The sequence below is a fragment of the Barbatula barbatula genome, assembly GCF_947034865.1.
Source record: "Barbatula barbatula genome assembly, chromosome: 6".
Classification (NCBI taxonomy): Eukaryota; Metazoa; Chordata; class Actinopteri; order Cypriniformes; family Nemacheilidae; genus Barbatula; species Barbatula barbatula.
This window is the reverse complement of record NC_136765.1, coordinates 13,912,805-13,937,163: the sequence shown is the minus strand read 5'-3', so window position 1 is coordinate 13,937,163 and position 24,359 is coordinate 13,912,805. Positions and strand designations below refer to the sequence as shown.

The 24,359-nt window shown below is 37.9% G+C and overlaps 2 protein-coding genes and 2 long non-coding RNA genes across 4 annotated transcripts; 2 read left to right on the top strand and 2 right to left on the bottom strand.

The window, feature by feature from the left end:
* Window positions 1–752: 752 nt before the first annotated feature.
* On the bottom strand, window positions 753–4,532 carry LOC306895139 (uncharacterized protein). Its single transcript, XM_079458155.1, has 7 exons — window positions 4,409–4,532; window positions 3,487–3,557; window positions 3,061–3,229; window positions 2,823–2,981; window positions 2,576–2,717; window positions 1,642–1,781; window positions 753–1,141 (listed from the first exon to the last, which is right to left on the bottom strand). Exons 4-7 carry the CDS (start codon window positions 2,835–2,837, stop codon window positions 1,061–1,063), a joined length of 378 nt encoding a protein of 125 aa, XP_079314281.1. The 5' UTR covers window positions 2,838–2,981; window positions 3,061–3,229; window positions 3,487–3,557; window positions 4,409–4,532; the 3' UTR covers window positions 753–1,060.
* Window positions 4,533–6,767: 2,235 nt separating this feature from the next.
* Window positions 6,768–11,710, top strand: LOC306895269. Its single transcript, XR_013786773.1, has 4 exons — window positions 6,768–6,842; window positions 6,952–7,084; window positions 9,144–9,656; window positions 9,946–11,710. It is a non-coding gene; the product is annotated as an uncharacterized lncRNA (long non-coding RNA).
* A 153-nt stretch (window positions 11,711–11,863) lies between these two features.
* LOC306895413 (epithelial cell-transforming sequence 2 oncogene-like) lies at window positions 11,864–15,370 on the bottom strand (the record flags this gene model as incomplete). Its single annotated transcript, XM_079458634.1, has 12 exons — window positions 11,864–11,991; window positions 12,074–12,246; window positions 12,462–12,550; window positions 13,074–13,139; window positions 13,562–13,718; window positions 13,803–13,876; window positions 14,097–14,244; window positions 14,326–14,531; window positions 14,615–14,731; window positions 14,804–14,907; window positions 15,032–15,208; window positions 15,286–15,370. The coding sequence occupies 12 exons, from the start codon at window positions 15,368–15,370 to the stop codon at window positions 11,864–11,866; spliced, it is 1,524 nt and encodes a 507-aa protein (XP_079314760.1).
* Window positions 15,371–19,340: 3,970 nt separating this feature from the next.
* LOC306895813 lies at window positions 19,341–24,297 on the top strand. Its single transcript, XR_013786844.1, has 4 exons — window positions 19,341–19,412; window positions 19,522–19,654; window positions 21,729–22,241; window positions 22,531–24,297. It is a non-coding gene; the product is annotated as an uncharacterized lncRNA (long non-coding RNA).
* The last annotated feature ends 62 nt before the right edge of the window (window positions 24,298–24,359 follow it).

Genomic DNA, 24,359 nt, shown 5'->3' with positions numbered 1-24,359 from the left:
CATTTATAGCACTGCATAAGGCAGACATCAGCTTGTTCTTCTCTTCTCTGTCTGTAGCACAAATCCATTGGCGCTTTGGGCTCTCCAGCTGAAAAGCGTTCTGGACATCTAAAGAGATTAGGGAGGAGTTCAAACGTTTTTTGCTCAAATATATATGTGCATTAAATTGTTAAGTAATAACCACACGTACACTTTGTATCAGTGATGTCCTTCATCACTACTACCTTGGCTACCAAGATTTCTAAAATCCTCTAGAGGGCTACTTGTTGATAACATACACTCTAAAAAATGCTGGGTTAAAAATAACTCAACTTGGGTTGTTTTATAACTCAGCCGCTGGTTAAATATTGCACCAGCCCAGCATTAGTTAATTTGACCCAGCATGATGGGTCGGTCATATTTAACCCAACAGATGAGTTAAATATTCTACCCAAATGCAGGGTTAAAACCAATTACAATTATGGGTTGATTTAACTACATATTTTGGTTAAATAGTGTACCCAAATGTTGGGTCAAATTAATTACAATGCTGGGTTGATTCAACTACATATTGGTTATATAGTGTACCCAAATGTTGGGTCAAATTAACCCATATGCCAGATAATTCTAACACATTACAGTACAATTTAAGAAAATAAATTGCAATAGACTACCCATAGCTATAAAACTGTTAAACTACAAACCTAGAGCAGAATACATGATATATTTATGCATATATTATGCAATAAAAAATACAAAAACAAAACAACAATGGAATCTTAGAAAACATTTATTATATTACATTAATTAATATCAACAATAGCGTTAATATCACTTAGGTAGAAAACATTCTTATCAAAACAATAATTATGAATGAACTGGCTTAACATTCAACATGCAAACAGTCAACTCTCTTGAACAAATTCACGAAATTCAAAGTCTAAGTTGCTATTGAGAGCCATTAGCTCTACTTGCAAGCAAGTATTCTACTTTGAATAAACTTGACTAATTTAGACTCCCCTCCTGGGATTTCATATATTCCTGTCCAGCTATTATCACAAAGACCTGAAATGCACCATGATCATTGCCAAGCGTCAGGATGTGGGGGGTATGGTTTACATGCCTTGGCCTCATGGAGGTACTCCACCATGTTTATTCCAGGCTAAAAAAGAAAGAATACAAAAGAGCAAGTGAGAGAGTGCGAGTGAGTAAGGACCAAATGTTTACAGACTACTATAGAATAATTCAAATATAGACATTGTGAGGACCATTTTCCTGGTCCTCACTAGAGAAATTATTGTTTTATTATAAAGTCTAGTTAGCTTGGAATTTAATTTGGAAAAGATTCAGTGCATCTCTAATTCAAAACGTTGATCTGTATCATATGTTCTCAATTGACCTAAAAAGCCATACATCTATTGATGATCTATCATTACAATAAACATGATCAGAAAATCTGACTATCCTATCTGGCTGATAGGCAGCCGAGTTAGGTGGTCAGATAGGTGGGCTATATAATACTGTCAGGCTATATTTGATGCCTGTCCACAAAAGTATAGTAAAACAAACCTGGATATGCATGTGTGTGTGGACACATTTTTAAGCTCAGATATGTTGATAAAATGAATAAAGTTTCCCCTTTAGATGTGCTTGACGACTTACAGGCTTATGGTCGATGAAGGCCAAGCTGCATTCCTGAATGGTGTGGCGAACCACTTTCACACCGCGGCCACGGCCAACTTTGTAAGTTGTAGGTGGAAGCAAGGCTGGCAGCTGCCTCAGGGCGAGGTCCCCAACGCTATCTGTAGGAAGACATAGGTGTCAATACGATGTGGAATGGCATACCTGTGATTTTGTCATTCAATATCCAACTAAAATAAAACCCATGAGAACTGTTACGTGCTGTTAATTCGCGCCCTGCAGCTGGTTAGTTTGTAGTGTAGTTAATCCTCCCATTAGTGGGCCGGACGGCGGCAGAGATTTAAGTATTTAAAAGAGCACCGGAGCACTGCGTTTCTTTGGCAGTAAACGTGACCATGGCTTGTTTTACTTGCATTTTTTCTTACCGTCACCAGTCTGTTAGGATAATGGCGATCTTGTAATGCAAGGTCAAATTAGAATATTTGCATGATTTCATAATCCCCGCAATTTCATCGCATAAAATTGCATAAATATAATGTCTATTCCATCGCATTTTTTGCGATGACGTGCCACATAATCAAGGATTTTTTCCCGCAACAATCACAAAAAAACGTAATGTTATTAGTTACACCGGTACTGCCGTGTTAACTCTGCTGTGAAAACTTTTTTGTACTCAATTAGCATAAAGAGGCTGACAGATTTATTTAACTCTATTCCTATTATGATATCACTCACTATTCTCAGAGCTCATGTTCGAGAAGGCTGTGAATTGTGCAAATACAGGTGTACAAATACATCTAAAGCAAATTTACACTTTCTTTTTTTTGTTAGCTATAGTTCTGATTCTGATAATGATAGTGGCCAAAATGATGTGAAATTGCAGTTTTTGGTAGAGCCCCCTAAGAAGCCAGGGAAAACCCTGCTTTTACAAGATATGCAGACAAGAAACTATTACCTGGTGATAATCCATCCAGGGGTAATGTCAGCTTCCCCTCCTGTCTTGCCAGGCACAGGATCTTCTCAGCATAAATGGGTAGCCAAGTTTCAAACAATTTTGATGCAGCATCCCCATGCAGGACAAGAAAGTCCTGTGCAATCTATAAAATGAAAAACACATTTTAAAACCAATTCAATGTGGCACAATAATAAAAGGTTATAAATAATGCATCCTCATATACAAGATCAGATTTCCCTATACCTACCATGCCTTTGGTCATTAGGTGAGGGATTGTTGTCCCTAATGCACTTGGCCCTGTAGACTGCCGTGTTCTCCATGTAGGTCTCTATCTGGCTGAGGGGCTGAGAATTGTTTCTCAACCATTCTCTAAACTGTGACGCACGTTCATCTGATATGGTACATTCTGTAAAAAAGAACAAGTAGTCAGTCACTGAAATATGGATGTTTTGCTTGATCAAATAATTTTTCAGTTTAATAATTACCTGGTATGAGAGCCCTTGCAAGAGCTCCATTATCTGGCGCTTGTGATGGTGTCTGTGCCATGCTCCGCGACTTGCTGGTTGATCTCAGCCGCTTTCTGACGTTCAGCAGCCTTTCCTCCCGGAATCCAGTGGCTGGCCGGTGGCTCCGTCCTGGGGTGTACCATATTTCCTGCCAAGAAATCAAAATCTTTAATGAATAGAGATGAGGCATGTTTGACTTTGACAGCGTGGGCTACGGTTAGAACAGGGTTTGTCTGTACGTCTGTCTGTCCTCAGTAGATCAATTATTGTTCCTGTTGCTTAGTGCATAACAGTGGGCATCAAACAGCACAGAAGCGTTTCTAGGAGGAGTGAGCTGTATTGTGTAGGGCTTGAGTAGCAATGCAGACTTGATATGCTGTGGATGGGAAAACAAATATTTCTTACCTTTAAATTTGTCGACAAGGTCTGTCAGCTGCCACTCTGTCAAAATGTTAATGACAAAGCTGTCCATTGATCTGAAACAAACACAAAAAGAGCTTAAGCAAAAATACAATTGCTATTGTATTAACTATTCAGATGTCACTATGCAAAAGCAATGCAGACTAGCAGCAAAATGTAACCCAATGTGAAGATAACAGCCATTTTATTTAGCATCACAAAATATAGAGAAAACAATCCTCCCTTTCTCCTTATACAATTCATATGACAAAATGCATGCATGTATATTGTCTATGTTTTTACTTCACAAGAATATTTGTGGCTACAGCAGTGGTTCCCAAACTTTTTATTTTATATTTCTTAACCCCTCACTCAAGTGGCCCTTGTCGTTTGCCAGGCCGCCATTTTAAATAAGAATTTGTTCTTATCTATTGTCGGTCAAATTACGTTAACTACATTAACGTTACTTAAATAAATGCACATAAATGCATTAAGTCAGACATATCAGGTTATCTCACCGTTTTTTACATACTTTAATCAGTCAAACACTGTGTTATGCCTTCACATGAAAAGCTTCAGTAAAAAAGCGCGCTCATTTATAGCTAGTTAAAATAATATAGCTAGCAAAGCAACTAACTGAGAGCATGTTGGCTAGTAAACTAGTTAACTGCCTAATCACCTGGCTAGCTTGAAACTAGCTGGCAAATTAGACTGGTGAGCTCAATAAACATCCCCATGGGCATTATGAACTTGTTTAATTAATTCATTAATATAATTCAGAGCAAACGGATAAGCTGTAACGTTAGGCTATCCATGATAACGGCTAAATGGCTACGTTGTTAGCCAAACCAAAGCCTCGACAATATAAAGATACTACTTTAACAGGTAACGCAACACAGACAATGTGAATAGTATAAGTTCCACAAACCTTTTATTATTTATTTACCTCGCTGGATGATCAGTCAGGTTTTCTGCTGTGACGAGCACTCGGTGTGTGGACTCTGGAGACGATGTGATGACGTTCGAAGCACAAACAACCCAAGTGCTGGGTCAACCGATGTATGTTGGGTTGATTGATTTTAACTCAACGCATGAGTTGCACAAAATAACCCAATATTATATTAATATAACCCAAATGTTGACATAAATAACCCATAATGGGTAAACCATTTCATAACCCAGCGGTTGGGTAGATTAAATAACCCAGCATTTTTTAGTGTGTACTTTCAAACTTTAAACATGTGATGCCTTATTTTTACGCTCACAGAACCAAATTCAGTTTTCTTTCAGATATTAAAGTTTATAACACTTGCTAATAATAAACTTTCATGACGGTGTAGCACTTGGCTGATCGGTATAGTCACAGATTTGTCTGCTGTCTTGAGCATTATTGGTGAGCCCTGTTTCTAGCGGGCACCACGTTGGAGACCCCTGGTCTATAGCAGTGGCGGCCGGCCAATAGAGGGCGCTAGGGCGCCGCCCCCCTTAAGCCACAAAAAAAAAAAATTTAAAACAATTAAAACAAAAATAGTAATAATAATGAGAAAAACATCAGTATGTCAATATTTGTGTGTTTTAAATATGGAATGCACCCAGTAATACATGTAAAATATGATACAAAATCATATTTGCAACCTTTCCTCTGCCTGTCTGACCGCTTCATCAGCTCTGGGGCGATAGAGAAAGCGCCCCAAGGAGGCGGGTCTATGTAGCAGTTAAGCCAATGCTAATTTAAGATATGAATGTATGACATAAAATTTAGCCAATCAGCGTTCTTAAATAGAATCCAAGAAGGGCGATCATTTTATCGCCCCAAGCCCTGATAAAATAAGGACTGGGCTCTAGGGGCGCCATTTTTACTAAACGACAATGGCGAGCGCGGACGTTACTCCTCCAAGACCCAACCCTAACTCGGTGAAATCTCTCCTCCAAGATCCGTTTGAGAGGAGAACTTTGTCGGAGAAAGTTCGGGTGAAAGAGCTGGGCCCAGATCAACCTGACCTCTCAATCAAACAGCAGGCTAGCGAAAAAGGGAAGCAGTATATGCGCGGCTTCTCCCGTAGCTTCACACACACACACACACGTTTCTTTGTATATAGTTGACCTTAGCATAAAAATCATTCAGTTATATATGGTACTCTAAAAAATGTTAATAGTGTGTTTGCTAATATTACTGTATATATGTTTTGTATCAATTAATTGTTGCAGTTCTGGAGCACATTAACAATTAGTTACATTTAGTTTGATCATAAAATACTTTATGCTATTCTTCCAGTCAAAGGTTTGAGTTCAGCCACTTGATATCCATTTCTATATTATACATCCTTTATACAGTGTAAGAATTCCTATAAACTTTATAATAATTTAATGTTATTGTCCACTTTCCACTCTGTTCTGACAGCATGCATATTGTGTTGCCTATTTACTACCAATGGCACCAACAGCCTTTCCAAAAGATGTTATTTATATGTAGAAATAGTCAATTGTTTACAAGTTCAGTTTAAATGCAAATAAAAGGCTTGTGTTTGTGCATCATGATGTTTATGTTTTTGTGTACGAATGCCTCAACTTTTTAATATTGGCATTAAATAATTACTGACTATTTCACTGAGCACTGCTCTCCTGCAGTTTGTGTTAAATTTTATTGCGATGGTTACGGAAACAAAAAAGTATGGCACAGCCCCACCGAGAATATTTTTCACCAGCCGCCACTGGTCTATAGTATAAAATAACAGTGCCACAATAATAAACTGGTGTTTATAAATATGAAAAGCGTTGAAATAAATCGTCCACATTTCATTCAGTGACAAAAGCTTTTTATTATTATTGTCCATAAACGTATGATGAAATTAAACAAAAGTGTATATTTAAGCAAATCAAACCAATCTACTAAAGTGCAATATTTGCAATGGACCCTGTGGTGTTTTGTCGATTTGTGTACCCGCGCATGGTCCTGTTTAGAGGAAACAGTGGTCATATACCGCGAATGCGTCTTTTCTGTGTTATAAGTTGCCCATGCATATATTATAAGTGTCGGAACAAAAGATGCATTCAATCTAAAAGCCAAGACTTCCCGAGGCCTGCCTGAATCGCCTCCATCACAAATCTGCGTCAGTTCGTGGTGACTCGACTGCGCACGTAAGGTGTGCGTACCTCTCAGTACAATTGCTATGGAACCTGATGTTCCAAATATGGTAAGAGGCGTTACATTTCCGTCACACGCTTGCAGTGTTCGACCAATCACTACGCCCTGGTGAACTGGCCAATCACCGCACACCTCGCTTTTCAGAGCGATGAGATTTGAAAAATATTATCCGCGCGTTTTAAAGAGTCGGGGCAAAGAGAAGATACAAACATGAACGGTATGTGGAAAATACAGCGTTTTTGAACATTAAATCGTGTTTACACATCGCGTTACATCTCAAACGAGCGATAACATTCATTTTAGCCGTGTCATGTGACCCCTTTAAGGTTTAGTGGAATCTGATGAGACCAAAACAACGCTTTGCCGTTTATGACATCACGGAGAACTTTCTGTTCAATCTCAAGAGCCAGATGTGGATAAACACGCAAGCGGTGAAGACTCGGGATGAAGAATTGCAAAGTAAGTCAGTTTTACCTCGACTTTGTGTCATTTATGTCGGAATATTCGTTAAATCGTCGTGTGTCTCGTTTATGTGGTATACTCGAGTAACGTTAACCTACATTAATGTCGCGTCAGCTCTGTATGTATATTAAAGTTGAGTTTAGATCAATATAATGTAATATAATGTTAAACGTGTTAGTGGCGCCCATAGTCATTTGGTTTCGGTGACCACTTAATTTTATAATCTTTACGAAAATGTTTAAAAGCGCAGTACCTAATCATGTTTTTACATTTACTCATTTGGCAGACGCTTTTATCCAAAGCGACTTACAAGTAGTTTTTTACAGTGACACATTACTGCAGAGCAATCAGGGGTAAGGTGCCTTGCTCAAGGGCCCTTCAGTCATGACCTGCTGACACTGAGATTTGAACCTGCTACCTTCTGATCACAAGCCCAACGTTCTAACCCCCAGGCCACAACTGACCTTGGTTTTTGCACAACCACGGTTGCGAACTGTATTTTGTGCTAACCGTGTTGTGTGTGTACAGGTATAGGCCAAATTAAGTGAATTATCATTACAGCCGACTTGTGAGTTACTATTACTGGTATGGAAATGCCCCCATTTGTACCAACAACCCTTACAATGGGCCATGGTGTTCACTATTAGATCTCTTTTGTTTCCTAACTCTGGTTGCAGCGTCTTGGGCGGGGCTACAAGAGGATCGTCCCGTCTGAGCTGCACGCTCTGAATAAAAGACGGGCAAAGTCTCCAGTACGCTCACCCCAGGAACTCTCTCAGAGTTAGAAGTGGGGTCTGAACTGTAAGGTGGTGGGTGGGAAACAGGGAGGACCCCATAATTTCATAATATTATGCATCTAATGGTGAACATCTTGAGTTTTCACATCACTATTTTCACTGGTGAAATCACTAACATGAATTCACATGTTTGCTCTGTTAGGCCTGTGGTTAGTGTGTCCACACATAGTGCCAGTGCACTCACTGCTACTCGAACCTAATACCTGTCTTGATGTCCTTTGCCAAACGTTCTCCCCTATCTCTCTGCCCAATGCTTTCCTTTCAGCTCTGTACTGTCCTGTCTCAAGAAATGTGTAAAAAGCCCTTAAAGATTTAACATAGAAAAATAATCCCTCATATAAAAGCATGATAGGAAACAATAGTACACTAATCTATTATAAAATGAATCTGTTGCAATAGGTTTTGTTATTATTGTGCCATTGAGCAAGACATCTAAGCCTTAGGTGTTCACCATTAGATCTCTTTTGTTTCCTAACTCTGGTTGCAGCGTCTTGGGCGGGGCTACAAGAGTATCGTCCCGTCTGAGCTGCACACTCTGAATAAAAGACGGGCAAAGTCTCCAGTACGCTCACCCCAGGAACTCTCTCAGAGTTAGAAGTGGGGTCTGAACTGTAAGGTGGTGGGTGGGAAACAGGGAGGACCCCATATTTTCATAATATTATGCATCTAATGGTGAACATCTTGAGTTTTCACATCACTATTTTCACTGGTTTCTCTAATCCCTAACATAAATTCATTCTTAAAAACAAACATTTTCAAAAGAATCCCTCATGTTGGTCCCATTAACCATGTGGTTAGTGTGTAGTGCACTCACAGCGACCCAAATTCGATTCCCTGTCTCAAAAGTCCTTTGCCAAACCTGCTGCCCATAGTTGTCTTGTCCCAATAAAGGTGTAAAATCCCCTAAAAATAAACTGTTAAAATCAGTGGCGGCCGGTCAATGGGGCGCTGGGGCCGGCCCCTTAAAGTTCCCCAGAGAAGAAAGCTACTTTAATATGCCAACAATAAGTTAAATATATATCGCAAATTAATAACGAAATAAAATAATTGATTTGTACAATTCCACCGTTAGTCACGTTATTATTTATTAAGAAATCAAAACTGTATTTTGCGTCTCTTGATGGAGTTTTGAAAGAGCACCTCGAGAACGCCACTGTGTTTAAGGGAACTTCGAAAACCGTACAGAACGAGCTGTTGGACTGTATGTTGTCTTATACAAAATCCAAATAGCACAAAGCAGCGATTTTCTATCAATCCAGGACGACGAGACCACCGATATTGCCTGCATTCAACTACAGCTGATTCCATCGCTACAGCACTAAAAGAGCATCTTACTGTCATCCTTCCAGAGGATCAAAAAAGTAAAAAGAGCGTATGATGGAGCAAGCGTGATGAGGTGTGCCACTGCAGGTGTTCAAAGGAATATTCAAGATGTGTACCCAAATGCCCATTACATCCACTGCTATACGCATCAGCTAAATCTAATAATGCAAAAGGACACTTCTCACATACCCAAAGTTAGAATTTTTTTAAAAGTTAGAAATTCTAATTATTTTCAAGACTTTGAGCCTGTTACCACCAGAGAGGCAGTAGGCTTTGCCATACTGCTGGAGGATCAGGATTTAAAACATTTCTGCAACTTTTCCACAACATCTCCACAACATCATGCCACACTTGGAAATCCTCTATGCTAAACTCCAGAAGAAGGACATAGATTCAGTCCACATTAAAGGGAGCATCTAGCAGTTCCAGCAGGACATACAGAAGATAAGGTAGCAGCTGTATTCCTCCTTTTGTATTTGTTATCATTATTATTGTTATTAGTCAAAGCAATTTTTTAAGGATTAAGAAAATGTTCAAGCGCCCTAAGCATCAGAAGTTCATGAAACTTGATATGTTTGCCTAGTCCATTTGTATGTAGTTTGGATAAATCAGGGATTCAAACACTGAAACTGGTCTCTGTCTCTCTATAACTTAATCATTGATCATTTTAAATGTTGCAGTTAAAATTGACATTTTGTCATCACTACATTATTTTTGTTTTTGTCCTTCACTCTACAGGTCTGTTACACCATACTCTAAAACACCATGGAACGGTTCCGCTTCACAAGCCACCTCCTTAGTGCCACATTGCTGCAAGCAGACAGTTTTGAACATTACACAGTTGCGTTTCCTGAAGATGCACTGAGTAGGACTTTGAAGGCCTATCCAGTGCTCAATGGGAGTGAGCTAAAGATAGAGCTTAGTCTCATCTACTGCAAGGAAGAGTTTAGAACCTGTCGTGGTGCTCTGGACCTACTGCAGCTGTTTAAGGTGAACAATCTTGAAGAAGTCCTATCAGAGACTGTCACTCTCCTAAAGATCCTCATCATCACACCCATGACCACAGCAGAGGCTGAGAGGTATTTCTCTGAGAAATGGCATGACCCAGGAGAGGCTAAATGCATTGGCCATGCTGTCAATGGAGAAGACAATGGTGACTGAGATAATTGACTTTAACCAGAAGATCATTGAGAAATTTGCAAGTCAGAAAGAAAGGATAATTACTGATAATAAACCCACATTCAATTCAAATTCACTGATTAACATTGGCTGTAATAATGATACATCACCTGATTAATGGCTATTTATAGTCTTGCATTATTGACAGTTGGATTTTCGGTATGTTTGCGGCCCCAAAATATTTTTAGCACCAGCCTCCACTGGTTAAAATAGTATTTAAAGCCATTATAGAAAACAATACTAAGCTAATATATTCTAAATAATTTCCCCAGAAATACCTTTGTCATTATTGTGCCATTGACGAGCTGTACGCTTGTAGTACACAAGACGGGCAAGGTCTCCAGTACGCTCACCCCAGGAACTCACTCAGAGTTAGAAGTGGGGTCTGAACTGTAAGTTGGTGGGGAGGACCCCATTTTTTTGTAGTCAAATATTAAGATTTATTATGCTTCTAATGGTGAACAACTTAATTTTATACATCACTACTTTTACTTATCACTATCAGTAATTAACATGTTTTAAAACGATATAAAAAAATCGCCCATGTCGACATCACTAGACTTGTGGTTAGTGTGCCCACACAAACAGGTTTCATGTAAACACGTGTCCAGTTAGCTCAGTTGACTACAAACATATTTCTTATTTGTGCAAAACTACTTTTTAAATTTCTTTTAGTTTATTTTAGTGTAAACGTTTATTGCGTTTAATCATTGAAGGAATGGTATAGAATTACTTGTTAATTGATTTGGTTGATTTTGGCACTTTTAAGTTATGATATCTTACCTCATTTGTTACTGGTTTATAGGATTTCTTTGTTTTTGTTTGGGGTATTGAATGGATAAAAAAAGATTTTCATTTATATGATAATTGTTACAGGGAATGTGATATTAACTTTTTGAAAGTTACTTAACAGTTTGTTCACAGCTTTTTTGTTTGCCTTAATAAGAGGTCATATTAAAATATTTTGTGTTCTCTTCAAATACAAGAATACAAGAAAAATACTGGTGCTGTTTAACTTTTGCACACTACAGCAACAGAGAATGTATGAAAACATACAGTGAACTAAACACCTTTTACAATATATGACAAAATGTCCTTTAGTTCTCCAAGAATTTAATCTTCGACTTGGTGTAACCATGTAACTTGACTAGGTATCACTGTCTGTTAATTTCCTTTGTATTTTTGTATGAAGTCTTTGAAAGTCCCATCGATATATAACATGTTCTCACGTATCAGCTCCATCCAAGATTTTTTTAAATCAGTGTATTTGATAAATACTTTTATACTAAAAATGCAAATTGTATAATTAAAAACATTGAAATGGCTTCGTTTACAACTGTCAGAGTTTATTCCTATATTTTATTTTTTTAAATATTAAGTTTAATATTCAAATGAATTCCTCGGTTACAATCAAAAGCATTACACAGCGTAATTTCCATTTATTTCCCAAGGTAAATAATGTCTGTCATGTGCACTTTTAGTTACGTGTTATAGCAGCATTTATAGCACTGCATAAGGCAGACATCAGCTTGTTCTTCTCTTCTCTGTCTGTAGCACAAATCCATTGGCGCTTTGGGCTCTCCAGCTGAAAAGCGTTCTGGACATCTAAAGAGATTAGGGAGGAGTTCAAACGTTTTTTGCTCAAATATATATGTGCATTAAATTGTTAAGTAATAACCACACGTACACTTTGTATCAGTGATGTCCTTGAGGTTCAGACAATGCAGTGCAACCGATGCCAGAAAGGTGTGAGTTGTTTTCGCCGCCAGACTAAATGGTACATGTGACACGATCTTCTCAGTCAGCACTAAAGCGTCATTAAACAGAAACAATCCCAGGTCACTCACATGCTCATACATCCTGTGAAAAGAATGAGAATGAAAACATGTTATTGTGTCTGTGTGTGGTTGGTTGAGTAAATATGCTTCCTTGAATTGATACAGACATATATTAATGCATTATTATTCATGCAAAACAGACAATATTGTTATTGTTTGTTTAAAAAAATTGTTTCAGAACAGAAAAAGAACACTTTGTTTGTCTATATTTTATTTGATTCTGGGTCAACAGTAGACCTGAGAGAGGAAGTGATGTCTCCATTTAGGCAGGTCAGTAATGCCACCTCCTGAGTGATGATCAAATATCTGCTGCCCTCTGACAAATTCTACACATAGTACAAACGTAACCATATAAATATTTAATAACACCATCATTTGTATATATGAAAGTAACATGTACTTATATAACAGTAAATGGGTAGTTGACAGACTAATATGCAAATTTGTCCTATGGTGTGATGGCAAGAATTAAGAAAAAACTAACAATGGAGATAAATCTCTTAAATTATATTTTATGCGATACATTTAATTAAAACAAAGTAATATTAACAGTTTATTTTCCAATTTTTGCTATGTCATATAGTGCTGTACCAACTGTCTATTAAAAATCTGATCTATGTCAGGATTGACAAGCACGTTCTTAAGGCTAAAGTACACTACCAGACTTTTGCTCAGATTTTCAGTCTGGACTTGTTGCAGAAAATCTGTGCCGGTCTGCAGATTTGATCAGTTAGTGTGTTTCTATATGAAACTTTCAAAAAGTCTCCATGTATATGATGTCTAGTTAAAAAAAAAATCTGTTCAGATTTTAAAAGTGTTGCAGTGTATTCCAGCCATTAGTCAACTTACCGGGCAGCTTTGAATTGTATTCTGTGCCTCTAAGATTTTAAGGTCTTGATTCAAACTTGTTTTCAACTGTAAGTGACAAAACAAAATTGGTGTTACATTACATTTTGATGGTGTAATAGTCCGCGCTGAGACATTTAAAGGGACGGTTCACAAAAAAATTAAAATCCTGTCATCGTTTTCACATGCTCTTGTCAATTCAAAAATGTATGACTTTCTTTCTTTTGCAGAACACAAAAGATGACCTTTTGAAAAAGGCCGGTAACCAAACAACACTAGACCCCATTCATTTCCAATATATGGATAGTAACCACGGAGACATTTCTCAAAATATCTTCTTTTGGTTTCCCCAAAAGTAAGAGTCATATACAGGTTTCAGGGTAAAAAAAATTACTAAATGTTTATGTTTTGTTAAACCTCGGAGTTTGAAACGCAAATATGTTCATATTAATGCGGCGACAATAATATTAGGCACTGATCTCAGGACACACCTTGTGGATGAAGTTCCTGTATGTCATGATTGTGTTGGAGGCGGATGATAACATTGTGTAGTCAGGGTGCTCGGGCGGTGTGTGTAGAGCTAAAGCCTGAAGCAAAGTCCCATATTCCTCTACTCGTGCAGACGGTGCAAGAAACAGCTCCTGAAGACTGCACAGTCAAGACCTCTTGGTTACGACTGCTCAAAATTTGTCAGCAAAGGCAGAAAAACCGTGCTAACTGTAAAATGTTTACCTCTGCATTCTGGTTGCAACACTCCAGTCGTGTCTTTTCAGAAACGCACGGAATACAGGATGTGTCTCTCTGCACTAGAAAGCATTCATAACATTATGCCCTCTCAAAATTTTACAAAGCCCAGAAAAGAGCAATTGCACCACTCTGACACAATTTTTCACATAACACAATAACAATTCAATTGATATTTCATAATCTTAACTATATATTTTGTTTTTAATTATTTAAGTGGGGAATAGCTATGTAATATGCAAGATAATATGGATTCAGATTTAAGGGTGACACAGGACCTACCTTGTCTATAGTTTTCAGAATGGTCGGGTAGTTGTTAAAAAAGTTTGTGTAGGCCCGTAGCTTGGTGCAGAATTTGACACAAACATCACCCACACACTGCAATGGACCCCATTCCTGCAATCTCTCCTGAAGTTCTATCAGAAATAGACTACAAGAACCATTTTTAATGTAAAAAAAACATGAGAAAATGGCCATGTAATCTTTTCAAGCACAATGTCAAGTGTTTTACTTGTTTGCCTCCAAAATGTCCAGTAGGGGACAGAAGATTGTGATGAGACTGACAGAGCTGATAATGGCTCGATTGGAGTCCAGAGCAGCTCTGAGAGGAGTGTAGTAAACTGTGGCTACTGCTTGAAGTTGCCTCACATAAGTTCTCTCGCTATCCGAAAGCTCCTTGCACACGCCACCGCGTCTGTCTGCATCACTTATAAAGCCCTTGAGATAAAAAGACAGGCGTTTAAAAGCCCAGTACGTATATAGTAAAACAAAACAAAATGATTTAAAACAGAAACTCCTACCTTTGAAAACTCTGGGATGGGATTAATGATGTTAGTGGAAGTGATTTCTGTTTCTTTCAGACCATCCTTGATCGATTTCTTTAGTAAAAAGCGTCCCAAGAAGTCTACAGCATCATCCTAAAATATATTTATTTAGCGGGTTACTTGAAAAAATGTCTTGTAATAACTTACAAAATATTTCTTGCTTACTGGGGTCTCGTTCATCAATGCTACTAGTCCCTGAAGCAAGCATTCCATGATTTCAGATTTAATGGAGATGACGGGCATCTTAATATGATCCCAGAGGAACAAACCTGTATCGGACGCATGATACAAAAACTTAAGTTAAACACTTTTTTCTGACCATGCAGTACTATAATTGCATAATGCATATTAATGTAAAATCTAACGTTATTAGCATGAAGGCAGATCACTTACCCAGGATACGGCCCTTGATCTTTTGACACAGAAAGTGCAGCTGTGGCTCAAGGTGTTTCCGCAGTTCTTTGCAAGCTTCCTCTATCCATTCAGCCTGCCGGCACCAGCTCAGAAGAAGAGCTTCATGCAGGTACATCAATGGAGGAAAATCACTAGATCCAGACCACTCACTGAGAACTATAGTGCAAAAACACAAACAACCATTTTGTTCGTCATTAAATTAAAGAACATTTTCCGACTTTTCTGAAACTTACTGTGCTGGAAGGAGCCAGTACACGTCCCAGTGGGGGCTCTGACATTCAGACCAGTCATGGAGGATAACTTCCTCATCAGATCCATCCCTCCAACTGAACAATCAATACAGAAAAATGCTCTATGTCTACAGTATTACTAGTTTAATATAAAGCCAGTGTTGCAAATTTACCAGAAGACGCCAGGGGCGCAAAGATGTTTAGACTCCCGCCTTCTGAAGCAGTAACTACCCAGCCACACAGCTTCTCCCAAAACTCTCTGACACGTGGCATTTGCACTGTCTTTTCAGTAATACTCAGTCCTGTGGATAAGTCAAGTCAAGTCAGCTTTATTTATATAGAACAATTTTCCTTGTTACAAAGCAGCTGTACAATAAAACATTGACTATAAGCAAAACATATAAGGTTATACAAGTCAAAACACAGCTCAAATATCAGACAGAATAAGATAAGAAACAATGTACCCGAATTGTGGCTAGTTACAAAGACAACATTTTTAATTCCACAGCTTCCGTCCACTAACTTGTTGGCATGGCAGAAACAATAGCAATGCTGATATTTAGTGCAACATCACTGATATTGTTAAATAAAACATTTCCACATGCGTCTGTAGAATGGGATCACCTACATATTTATTATTATGTTTTTTCAGTTTTACTGTAGTTAATAAGATTTTGAATTAGCTTTTATTTGACATGTTTAGTTTTTAATGTTCAATTTAGTTCTTTTTAGCACTTTTATGCATTTTGTAATGTTATTATTTATTATATTGCTATATAAGATCATTTTAAATTCAGTTTTAGTTTTAATTCAGTTGTAAGTTATATATTGTAAGTAATATTTTTGGGGGTTTAGTTTAAGTTTTTCCCAAGTAACATTTAAGTACAATTTAAAAACATTAAATAGTTTATTAGTTGTAACAATGTTCTAACAACATTTTACCTTGTGTAAGGATGACCTCGTCTGTGCTTCCTTCTGCCAGAATACCAACACTTTGTAGCATTCTGCCCTGGATAGCTCTTTCTGCCAGAGAAAGCAAAGCCTCCAAGGTCATTCCTTGTGAGTCATAAGGCAAAACCACCACAGATGCGTGTACTGCAGCCAGAAGCAGCTAGAAATATACAATTGAACATTTTTAGCTATTGAAGAACTTATCATTCGAGAAATTAAACTTTTGTGATGTCTTACTTCATATCCAGGAACTTTGGATGACACAAGCAGGAAGTGAGGAAGAGGACAGTAGGTGGACCTGACTGGCTGGTTGAATGGTAAACTGCAAGAACACCAGTCACTATATAATATGACACAAGGTTGCAAATATATTTGGGCTACGCATGAACTCAATGTTAATCCGGTTTAACTGACCTCATAGTTTTTACCAAACTGGAAGCATATCTGTTCTCAAGAGTTCTGCTTATGGTCAAACCACCCTGTGATTTTATGGTTTCAACATTGGGAAATGAGTTTTTCAAAGAACACTTGTCCTAAAAACAAATAAAGAAAAAAAAGTAATTATTGCAAGCTTAGGTTTTCTGTTTCATTCATTTTCGTATAGTTACATCAACTTTCTTCTGACAGGGTCTCACCCCTAAATGAACGAGAGCAGCAGTCAGAGTCAATGGTTGATTGTGAATGCTTCCAGTAAATGATGTGCCCAATTTACTGGTGTTTATCCATGCCCTTCTCGTCTTCAGAACAGCCTCTGTAGAACAATGAGAAGTGAAGAATATCTAATATTAGCCAAATATTTATTTGCATATTCACTTATAAATCGTTAATAGTAAATATATAAACATTAACTATATTATCCATATCAAATATTAGCTATTAGCAATAGCTCAAATTATCACACAACTTCCATTTAAATTTTTCGCTACACATACATATCTGATCTTCAAGAAAACATGTTGTTCAGCCTTGGACTCACTTTTATGTTCTGCTCTCTTGTCTCTGATTGTTTGTTTAATCATGAGCTCTCTCCATCTCTCCTCCTGCTCCTCTGGTGCAGTCAAACGCTCATTCAAAGTGCCATAGACACCTGCTGCCTCCCGTGGTGTCAGAATATCCAAACTGGCGGCACAGGCCACGTAATGTCTTTTCCAGGCTCCATACTCATGATCTGATGGACAGTAGCGAAGAAACCAGCCCAGGCGTATGCACTTGGGAAACCACAGACAGTCCTGGATAATCACATACAATACATTTAAGAACATTTATAGACAAAAAAGAAATGTTTTAGTAGTTGCGTATTTAATTGAAGAGGCTTCACATGATTACCTGCTCAGCCAGAAACCTCCAGTGCCAGCTCACCTGTGCTGCAGCACAGATGTCTCGTGGGCTGAGAAAGGACATGATGTACAGAGAAAGGAAACGGGGTAGCACAGCCGTAAAGTCCAGCCGAGTGATGGGAACGGTTTCTGTTAAACAATCACTGGTGAACCTGGAATTGTAAACACAATTAACTGACCCAATAGATATTGACTGTAAAATGTTTAATGTCTAATATCTGTGAAGGGTGTTCCATATATATATAATTTTGGTAATAGTATTATATAATAATAATCTGGTTGAAAAGGTATTTTTCACAAATCACCTGTTATTGAAAAGGAGGGAAGTTATTTACAATTAAGACTTATTAACTTTAGTCTGGGACTGTTTTCCAGGATTCAGATGCTACACAAAACAACATATATTGATTGTAGCTACGTTATATTTGCATAAATTACAAACACATTATGTTGCATTTAAAAATTCAAACTTGTTTAATATTTAATATATGCCTCAAAACGTTGTAGATTGTCAGATGTACAAATACATATCTATATTGGATTACTGTGCTCCTTAGATGTATTTAGTTCTTAATTTATCAATGTTTTGTTGGATTTATGCCTGTTTGTTTTAAGATGTTAATGATAAAAAAGGAATAAAAAAACATAAACAAGACACAAACTCAACTGTAGCCTACATAAAAGAGGCTAATAAGTACCAAGAAAGAGAACTAAAGTACAAAACAAAATAAGATATTAAGACACCTAGATCTTATTTTGTACTTTAGTTATCATACATTAATGTGTATAGTAGCATGGTTTGTGTGTCACACATACTATGATACTATACACATTCATATCTTGGTTTCAGTGGCAACGTCTACAGCAGGGGTCTCCAACCTTTTTGTAAGCGAGGGCTACCAAGATATCTAAAATCCTCTAGAGGGCTACTTGTTGATAACATACTTTCAAACTTTAAACATGTGATGCCTTATTTTTACGCTCACAGAACCAAATTCAGTTTTCTTTCAGATATTAAAGTTTATAACACTTGCTAATAATAAACTTTCATGACGGTGTAGCACTTGGCTGATCGGTATAGTCACAGATTTGTCTGCTGTCTTGAGCATTATTGGTGAGCCCTGTGTTTAGCGGGCACCTTACAGAGTTCATGCGGGCTACCAGGTGCCCACGGGCACCACGTTGGAGACCACTGGTCTATAGTATAAAATAACAGTGCCACAATAATAAACTGGTGTTTATAAATATGAAAAGCGTTGAAATAAATTGTCCACATTTCATTCAGTGACTTTTTATTATTATTGTCCATAAACGTATGATGAAATTAAACAAAAGTGTATATTTAGGCAAATCAAACCAATCTACTAAAGTGCAATATTTGCAATGGACTCTGTGGTGTTTTGTCGATTTGTGTACCCGCGCATGGTCCTGTTTAGAGGAAACAGTGGTCATATAGCCTACCGCGAATGCGTCTTTTCTGTGTTATAAGTCGCCCATGCATCAATTATAAGTGTCGGAACAAAAGATGCATTCAATCTAAAAGCCAAGACTTCCCGAGGCCTGCCTGAATCGCCTCCATCACAAATCTGCGTCAGTTCGTGGTGACTCGACTGCGCACGTAAGGTGGGCGTACCTCTCAGTACAATTGCTATGGAACCTGATGTTCCAAATATGGTAAGAGGCGTTACATTTCCGTCACACGCTTGCAGTATTCGACCAATCACTACACCCTGGTGAACTGGCCAATCACCGCACACCTCGCTTTTCAGAGCGATGAGATTTGAAAAATATTATCCGCGCGTTTTAAAGAGTCGGGGCAAAGAGAAGATACAAACATGAACGGTATGTGGAAAATACAGCGTTTTTGAACATTAAATCGTGTTTACACATCGCGTTACATCTCAAACGAGCGATAACATTCATTTTAGCCGTGTCATGTGACCCCTTTAAGGTTTAGTGGAATCTGATGAGACCAAAACAACGCTTTGCCGTTTATGACATCACGGAGAACTTTCTGTTCAATCTCAAGAGCCAGATGTGGATAAACACGCAAGCGGTGAAGACTCGGGATGAAGAATTGCAAAGTAAGTCAGTTTTACCTCGACTTTGTGTCATTTATGTCGGAATATTCGTTAAATCGTCGTGTGTCTCGTTTATGTGGTATACTCGAGTAACGTTAACCTACATTAATGTCGCGTCAGCTCTGTATGTATATTAAAGTTGAGTTTAGATCAATATAATGTAATATAATGTTAAACGTGTTAGTGGCGCCCATAGTCATTTGGTTTCGGTGATGTTACCACTTAATTTTATAATCTTTACGAAAATGAAGCATGTTTAAAAGCGCAGTACCTAATCATGTTTTTACATTTACTCATTTGGCAGACGCTTTTATCCAAAGCGACTTACAAGTAGTTTTTTACAGTGACACATTACTGCAGAGCAATCAGGGGTAAGGTGCCTTGCTCAAGGGCCCTTCAGTCATGACCTGCTGGCACTGAGATTTGAACCTGCTACCTTCTGATCACAAGCCCAACGTTCTAACCCCCAGGCCACAACTGACCTTGGTTTTTGCACAACCACGGTTGCGAACTGTATTTTGTGCTAACCGTGTTGTGTGTGTACAGGTATAGGCCAAATTAAGTGAATTATCATTACAGCCGACTTGTGAGTTACTATTACTGGTATGGAAATGCCCCCATTTGTACCAACAACCCTTACAATGGGCCATGGTGTTCACTATTAGATCTCTTTTGTTTCCTAACTCTGGTTGCAGCGTCTTGGGCGGGGCTACAAGAGGATCGTCCCGTCTGAGCTGCACGCTCTGAATAAAAGACGGGCAAAGTCTCCAGTACGCTCACCCCAGGAACTCTCTCAGAGTTAGAAGTGGGGTCTGAACTGTAAGGTGGTGGGTGGGAAACAGGGAGGACCCCATATTTTCATAATATTATGCATCTAATGGTGAACATCTTGAGTTTTCACATCACTATTTTCACTGGTTTCTCTAATCACTAACATGAATTCACATGTTTGCTCTGTTAGGCCTGTGGTTAGTGTGTCCACACAAAGTGCCAGTGCACTCACTGCTACTCGAACCTAATACCTGTCTTGATGTCCTTTGCCAAACGTTCTCCCCTATCTCTCTGCCCAATGCTTTCCTTTCAGCTCTGTACTGTCCTGTCTCAAGAAATGTGTAAAAAGCCCTTAAAGATTTAACATAGAAAAATAATCCCTCATATAAAAGCATGATAGGAAACAATAGTACACTAATTTATTATAAAATTAATCTGTTGGAATAGGTTTTGTCATTATTGTGCCATTGAGCAAGACATCTAAGCCTTAGGTGTTCACCATTAGATCTCTTTTGTTTCCTAACTCTGGTTGCAGCGTCTTGGGCGGGGCTACAAGAGGATCGTCCCGTCTGAGCTGCACACTCTGAATAAAAGACGGGCAAAGTCTCCAGTACGCTCACCCCAGGAACTCTCTCAGAGTTAGAAGTGGGGTCTGAACTGTAAGGTGGTGGGTGGGAAACAGGGAGGACCCCATATTTTCATAATATTATGCATCTAATGGTGAACATCTTGAGTTACACATCACTATTTTCACTGGTTTCTCTAATCCCTAACATAAATTCATTTTTAAAAACAAACATTTTCAAAAGAATCCCTCATGTTGGTCCCATTAACCATATGGTTAGTGTGTAGTGCACTCACAGGGACCCAAATTCGATTCCCTGTCTCAAAAGTCCTTTGCCAAACCTGCTGCCCATAGTTGTCTTGTCCCAATAAAGGTGTAAAATCCCCTAAAAATAAACTGTTAAAATCAGTGGCGGCCGGTCAATGGGGCGCTGGGGCCGGCCCCTTAAAGTTCCCCAGAGAAGAAAGCTACTTTAATATGCCAACAATAAGTTAAATATATATCGCAAATTAATAACGAAATAAAATAATTGATTTGTACTATTCCACCGTTAGTCATATTATTATTTATTAAGAAATCAAAACTGTATTTTGCGTCTCTTGATGGAGTTTTGAAAGAGCACCTCGAGAACGCCACTGTGTTTAAGGGAACTTCGAAAACCGTACAGAACGAGCTGTTGGACTGTACGTTGTCTTATACAAAATCCAAATAGCACAAAGCAGCGATTTTCTATCAATCCAGGACGACGAGACCACCGATATTGCCTGCATTCAACTACAGCTGATTCCATCGCTACAGCACTAAAAGAGCATCTTACTGTCATCCTTCCAGAGGATCAAAAAAGTAAAAAGAGCGTATGATGGAGCAAGCGTGATGAGGTGTGCCACTGCAGGTGTTCAAAGGAATATTCAAGATGTGTACCCAAATGCCCATTACATCCACTGCTATACGCATCAACTCAATCTAATAATGCAAAAGGCCACTTCTCACATACCCAAAGTTAGAATTTTTTTAAAAGTTAGAAATTCTAATTATTTTCAAGACTTTGACCCTGTTACCACCAGAGAGGCAGTAGGCTTTGCCATACTGCTGGAGGATCAGGATTTAAAACATTTTTGCAACTTTTCCACAACATCTCCACAACATCATGCCACACTTGGAAATCCTCTATGCTAAACTCCAGAAGAAGGACATAGATTCAGTCCACATTAAAGGGAGCATCTAGCAGTTCCAGCAGGACATACAGAAGATAAGGTAGCAGCTGTATTCCTCCTTTTGTATTTGTTATCATTATTATTGTTATTAGTCAAAGCAATTTCTTAAGGATTAAGAAAATGTATAAGCGCCCTAAGCATCAGAAGTTCATGAAACTTGATATGTTTGCCTAGTCCATTTGTATAAAGTTTGGATAAATCAGAGATTCAAACACTGAAACTGGTCTCTGTCTCTCTATAACTTAATCATTTATCATTTTAAATGTTGCAGTTAAAATTGACATTTTGTCATCACTACATTATTTTTGTTTTTGTCCTTCACTCTACAGGTCTGTTACACCATACTCTAAAACACCATGGAACGGTTCCGCTTCACAAGCCACCTCCTTAGTGCCACATTGCTGCAAGCAGACAGTTTTGAACATTACACAGTTGCGTTTCCTGAAGATGCACTGAGTAGGACTTTGAAGGCCTATCCAGTGCTCAATGGGAGTGAGCTAAAGATAGAGCTTAGTCTCAGCTACTGCAAGGAAGAGTTTAGAACCTGTCGTGGTGCTCTGGACCTACTGCAGCTGTTTAAGGTGAACAATCTTGAAGAAGTCCTATCAGAGACTGTCACTCTCCTAAAGATCCTCATCATCACACCCATGACCACAGCAGAGGCTGAGAGGTATTTCTCTGAGAAATGGCATGACCCAGGAGAGGCTAAATGCATTGGCCATGCTGTCAATGGAGAAGACAATGGTGACTGAGATAATTGACTTTAACCAGAAGATCATTGAGAAATTTGCAAGTCAGAAAGAAAGGATAGTTACTGATAATAAACCCACATTCAATTCAAATTCACTGATTAACATTGGCTGTAATAATGATACATCACCTGATTAATGGCTATTTATAGTCTTGCATTATTGACAGCTGGATTTTCGGTATGTTTGCGGCCCCAAAATATTTTTAGCACCAGCCTCCACTGGTTAAAATACTATTTAAAGCCATTATAGAAAACAATAGTAAGCTAATATATTCTAAATAATTTCCCCAGAAATACCTTTGTCATTATTGTGCCATTGACGAGCTGTACGCTTGTAGTACACAAGACGGGCAAGGTCTCCAGTACGCTCACCCCAGGAACTCACTCAGAGTTAGAAGTGGGGTCTGAACTGTAAGTTGGTGGGGAGGACCCCATTTTTTTGTAGTCAAATATTAAGATTTATTATGCTTCTAATGGTGAACAACTTAATTTTATACATCACTACTTTTACTTATCACTATCAGTAATTAACATGTTTTAAAACGATATAAAAAAATCGCCCGTGTCGACATCACTAGACTTGTGGTTAGTGTGCCCACACAAACAGGTTTCATGTAAACACGTGTCCAGTTAGCTCAGTTGACTACAAACATATTTCTTATTTGTGCAAAACTACTTTTTAAATTTCTTTTAGTTTATTTTAGTGTAAACGTTTATTGCGTTTAATCATTGAAGGAATGGTATAGAATTACTTGTTAATTGATTTGGTTGATTTTGGCACTTTTAAGTTATGATATCTTACCTCATTTGTTACTGGTTTATAGGATTTCTTTGTTTTTGTTTGGGGTATTGAATGGATAAAAAATGATTTTCATTTATATGATAATTGTTATAGGGAATATGATATTAACTTTTTGAAAGTTACTTAACAGTTTGTTCACAGCTTTTTTGTTTGCCTTAAAATATTTTAATATGACCTCTTATTGTGTTCTCTTCAAATACAAGAATACAAGAAAAATACTGGTGCTGTTTAACTTTTGCACACTACAGCAACAGAGAATGTATGAAAACATACAGTGAACTAAACACCTTTTACAATATATGACAAAATGTTCTTTAGTTCTCCAAGAATTTAATCTTCGACTTTGTGTAACCATGTAACTTGACTAGGTATCACTGTCTGTTAATTTCCTTTGTATTTTTGTATGAAGTCTTTGAAAGTCCCATCGATATATAACATGTTCTCACGTATCAGCTCCATCCAAGATTTTTTTTAAATCAGTGTATTTGATAAATACTTTTATACTAAACATGCAAATTGTATAATTAAAAACATTGAAATGGCTTCGTTTACAACTGTCAGAGTTTATTCCTATATTTAATTTTTTTAAAAATTAAGTTTAATAT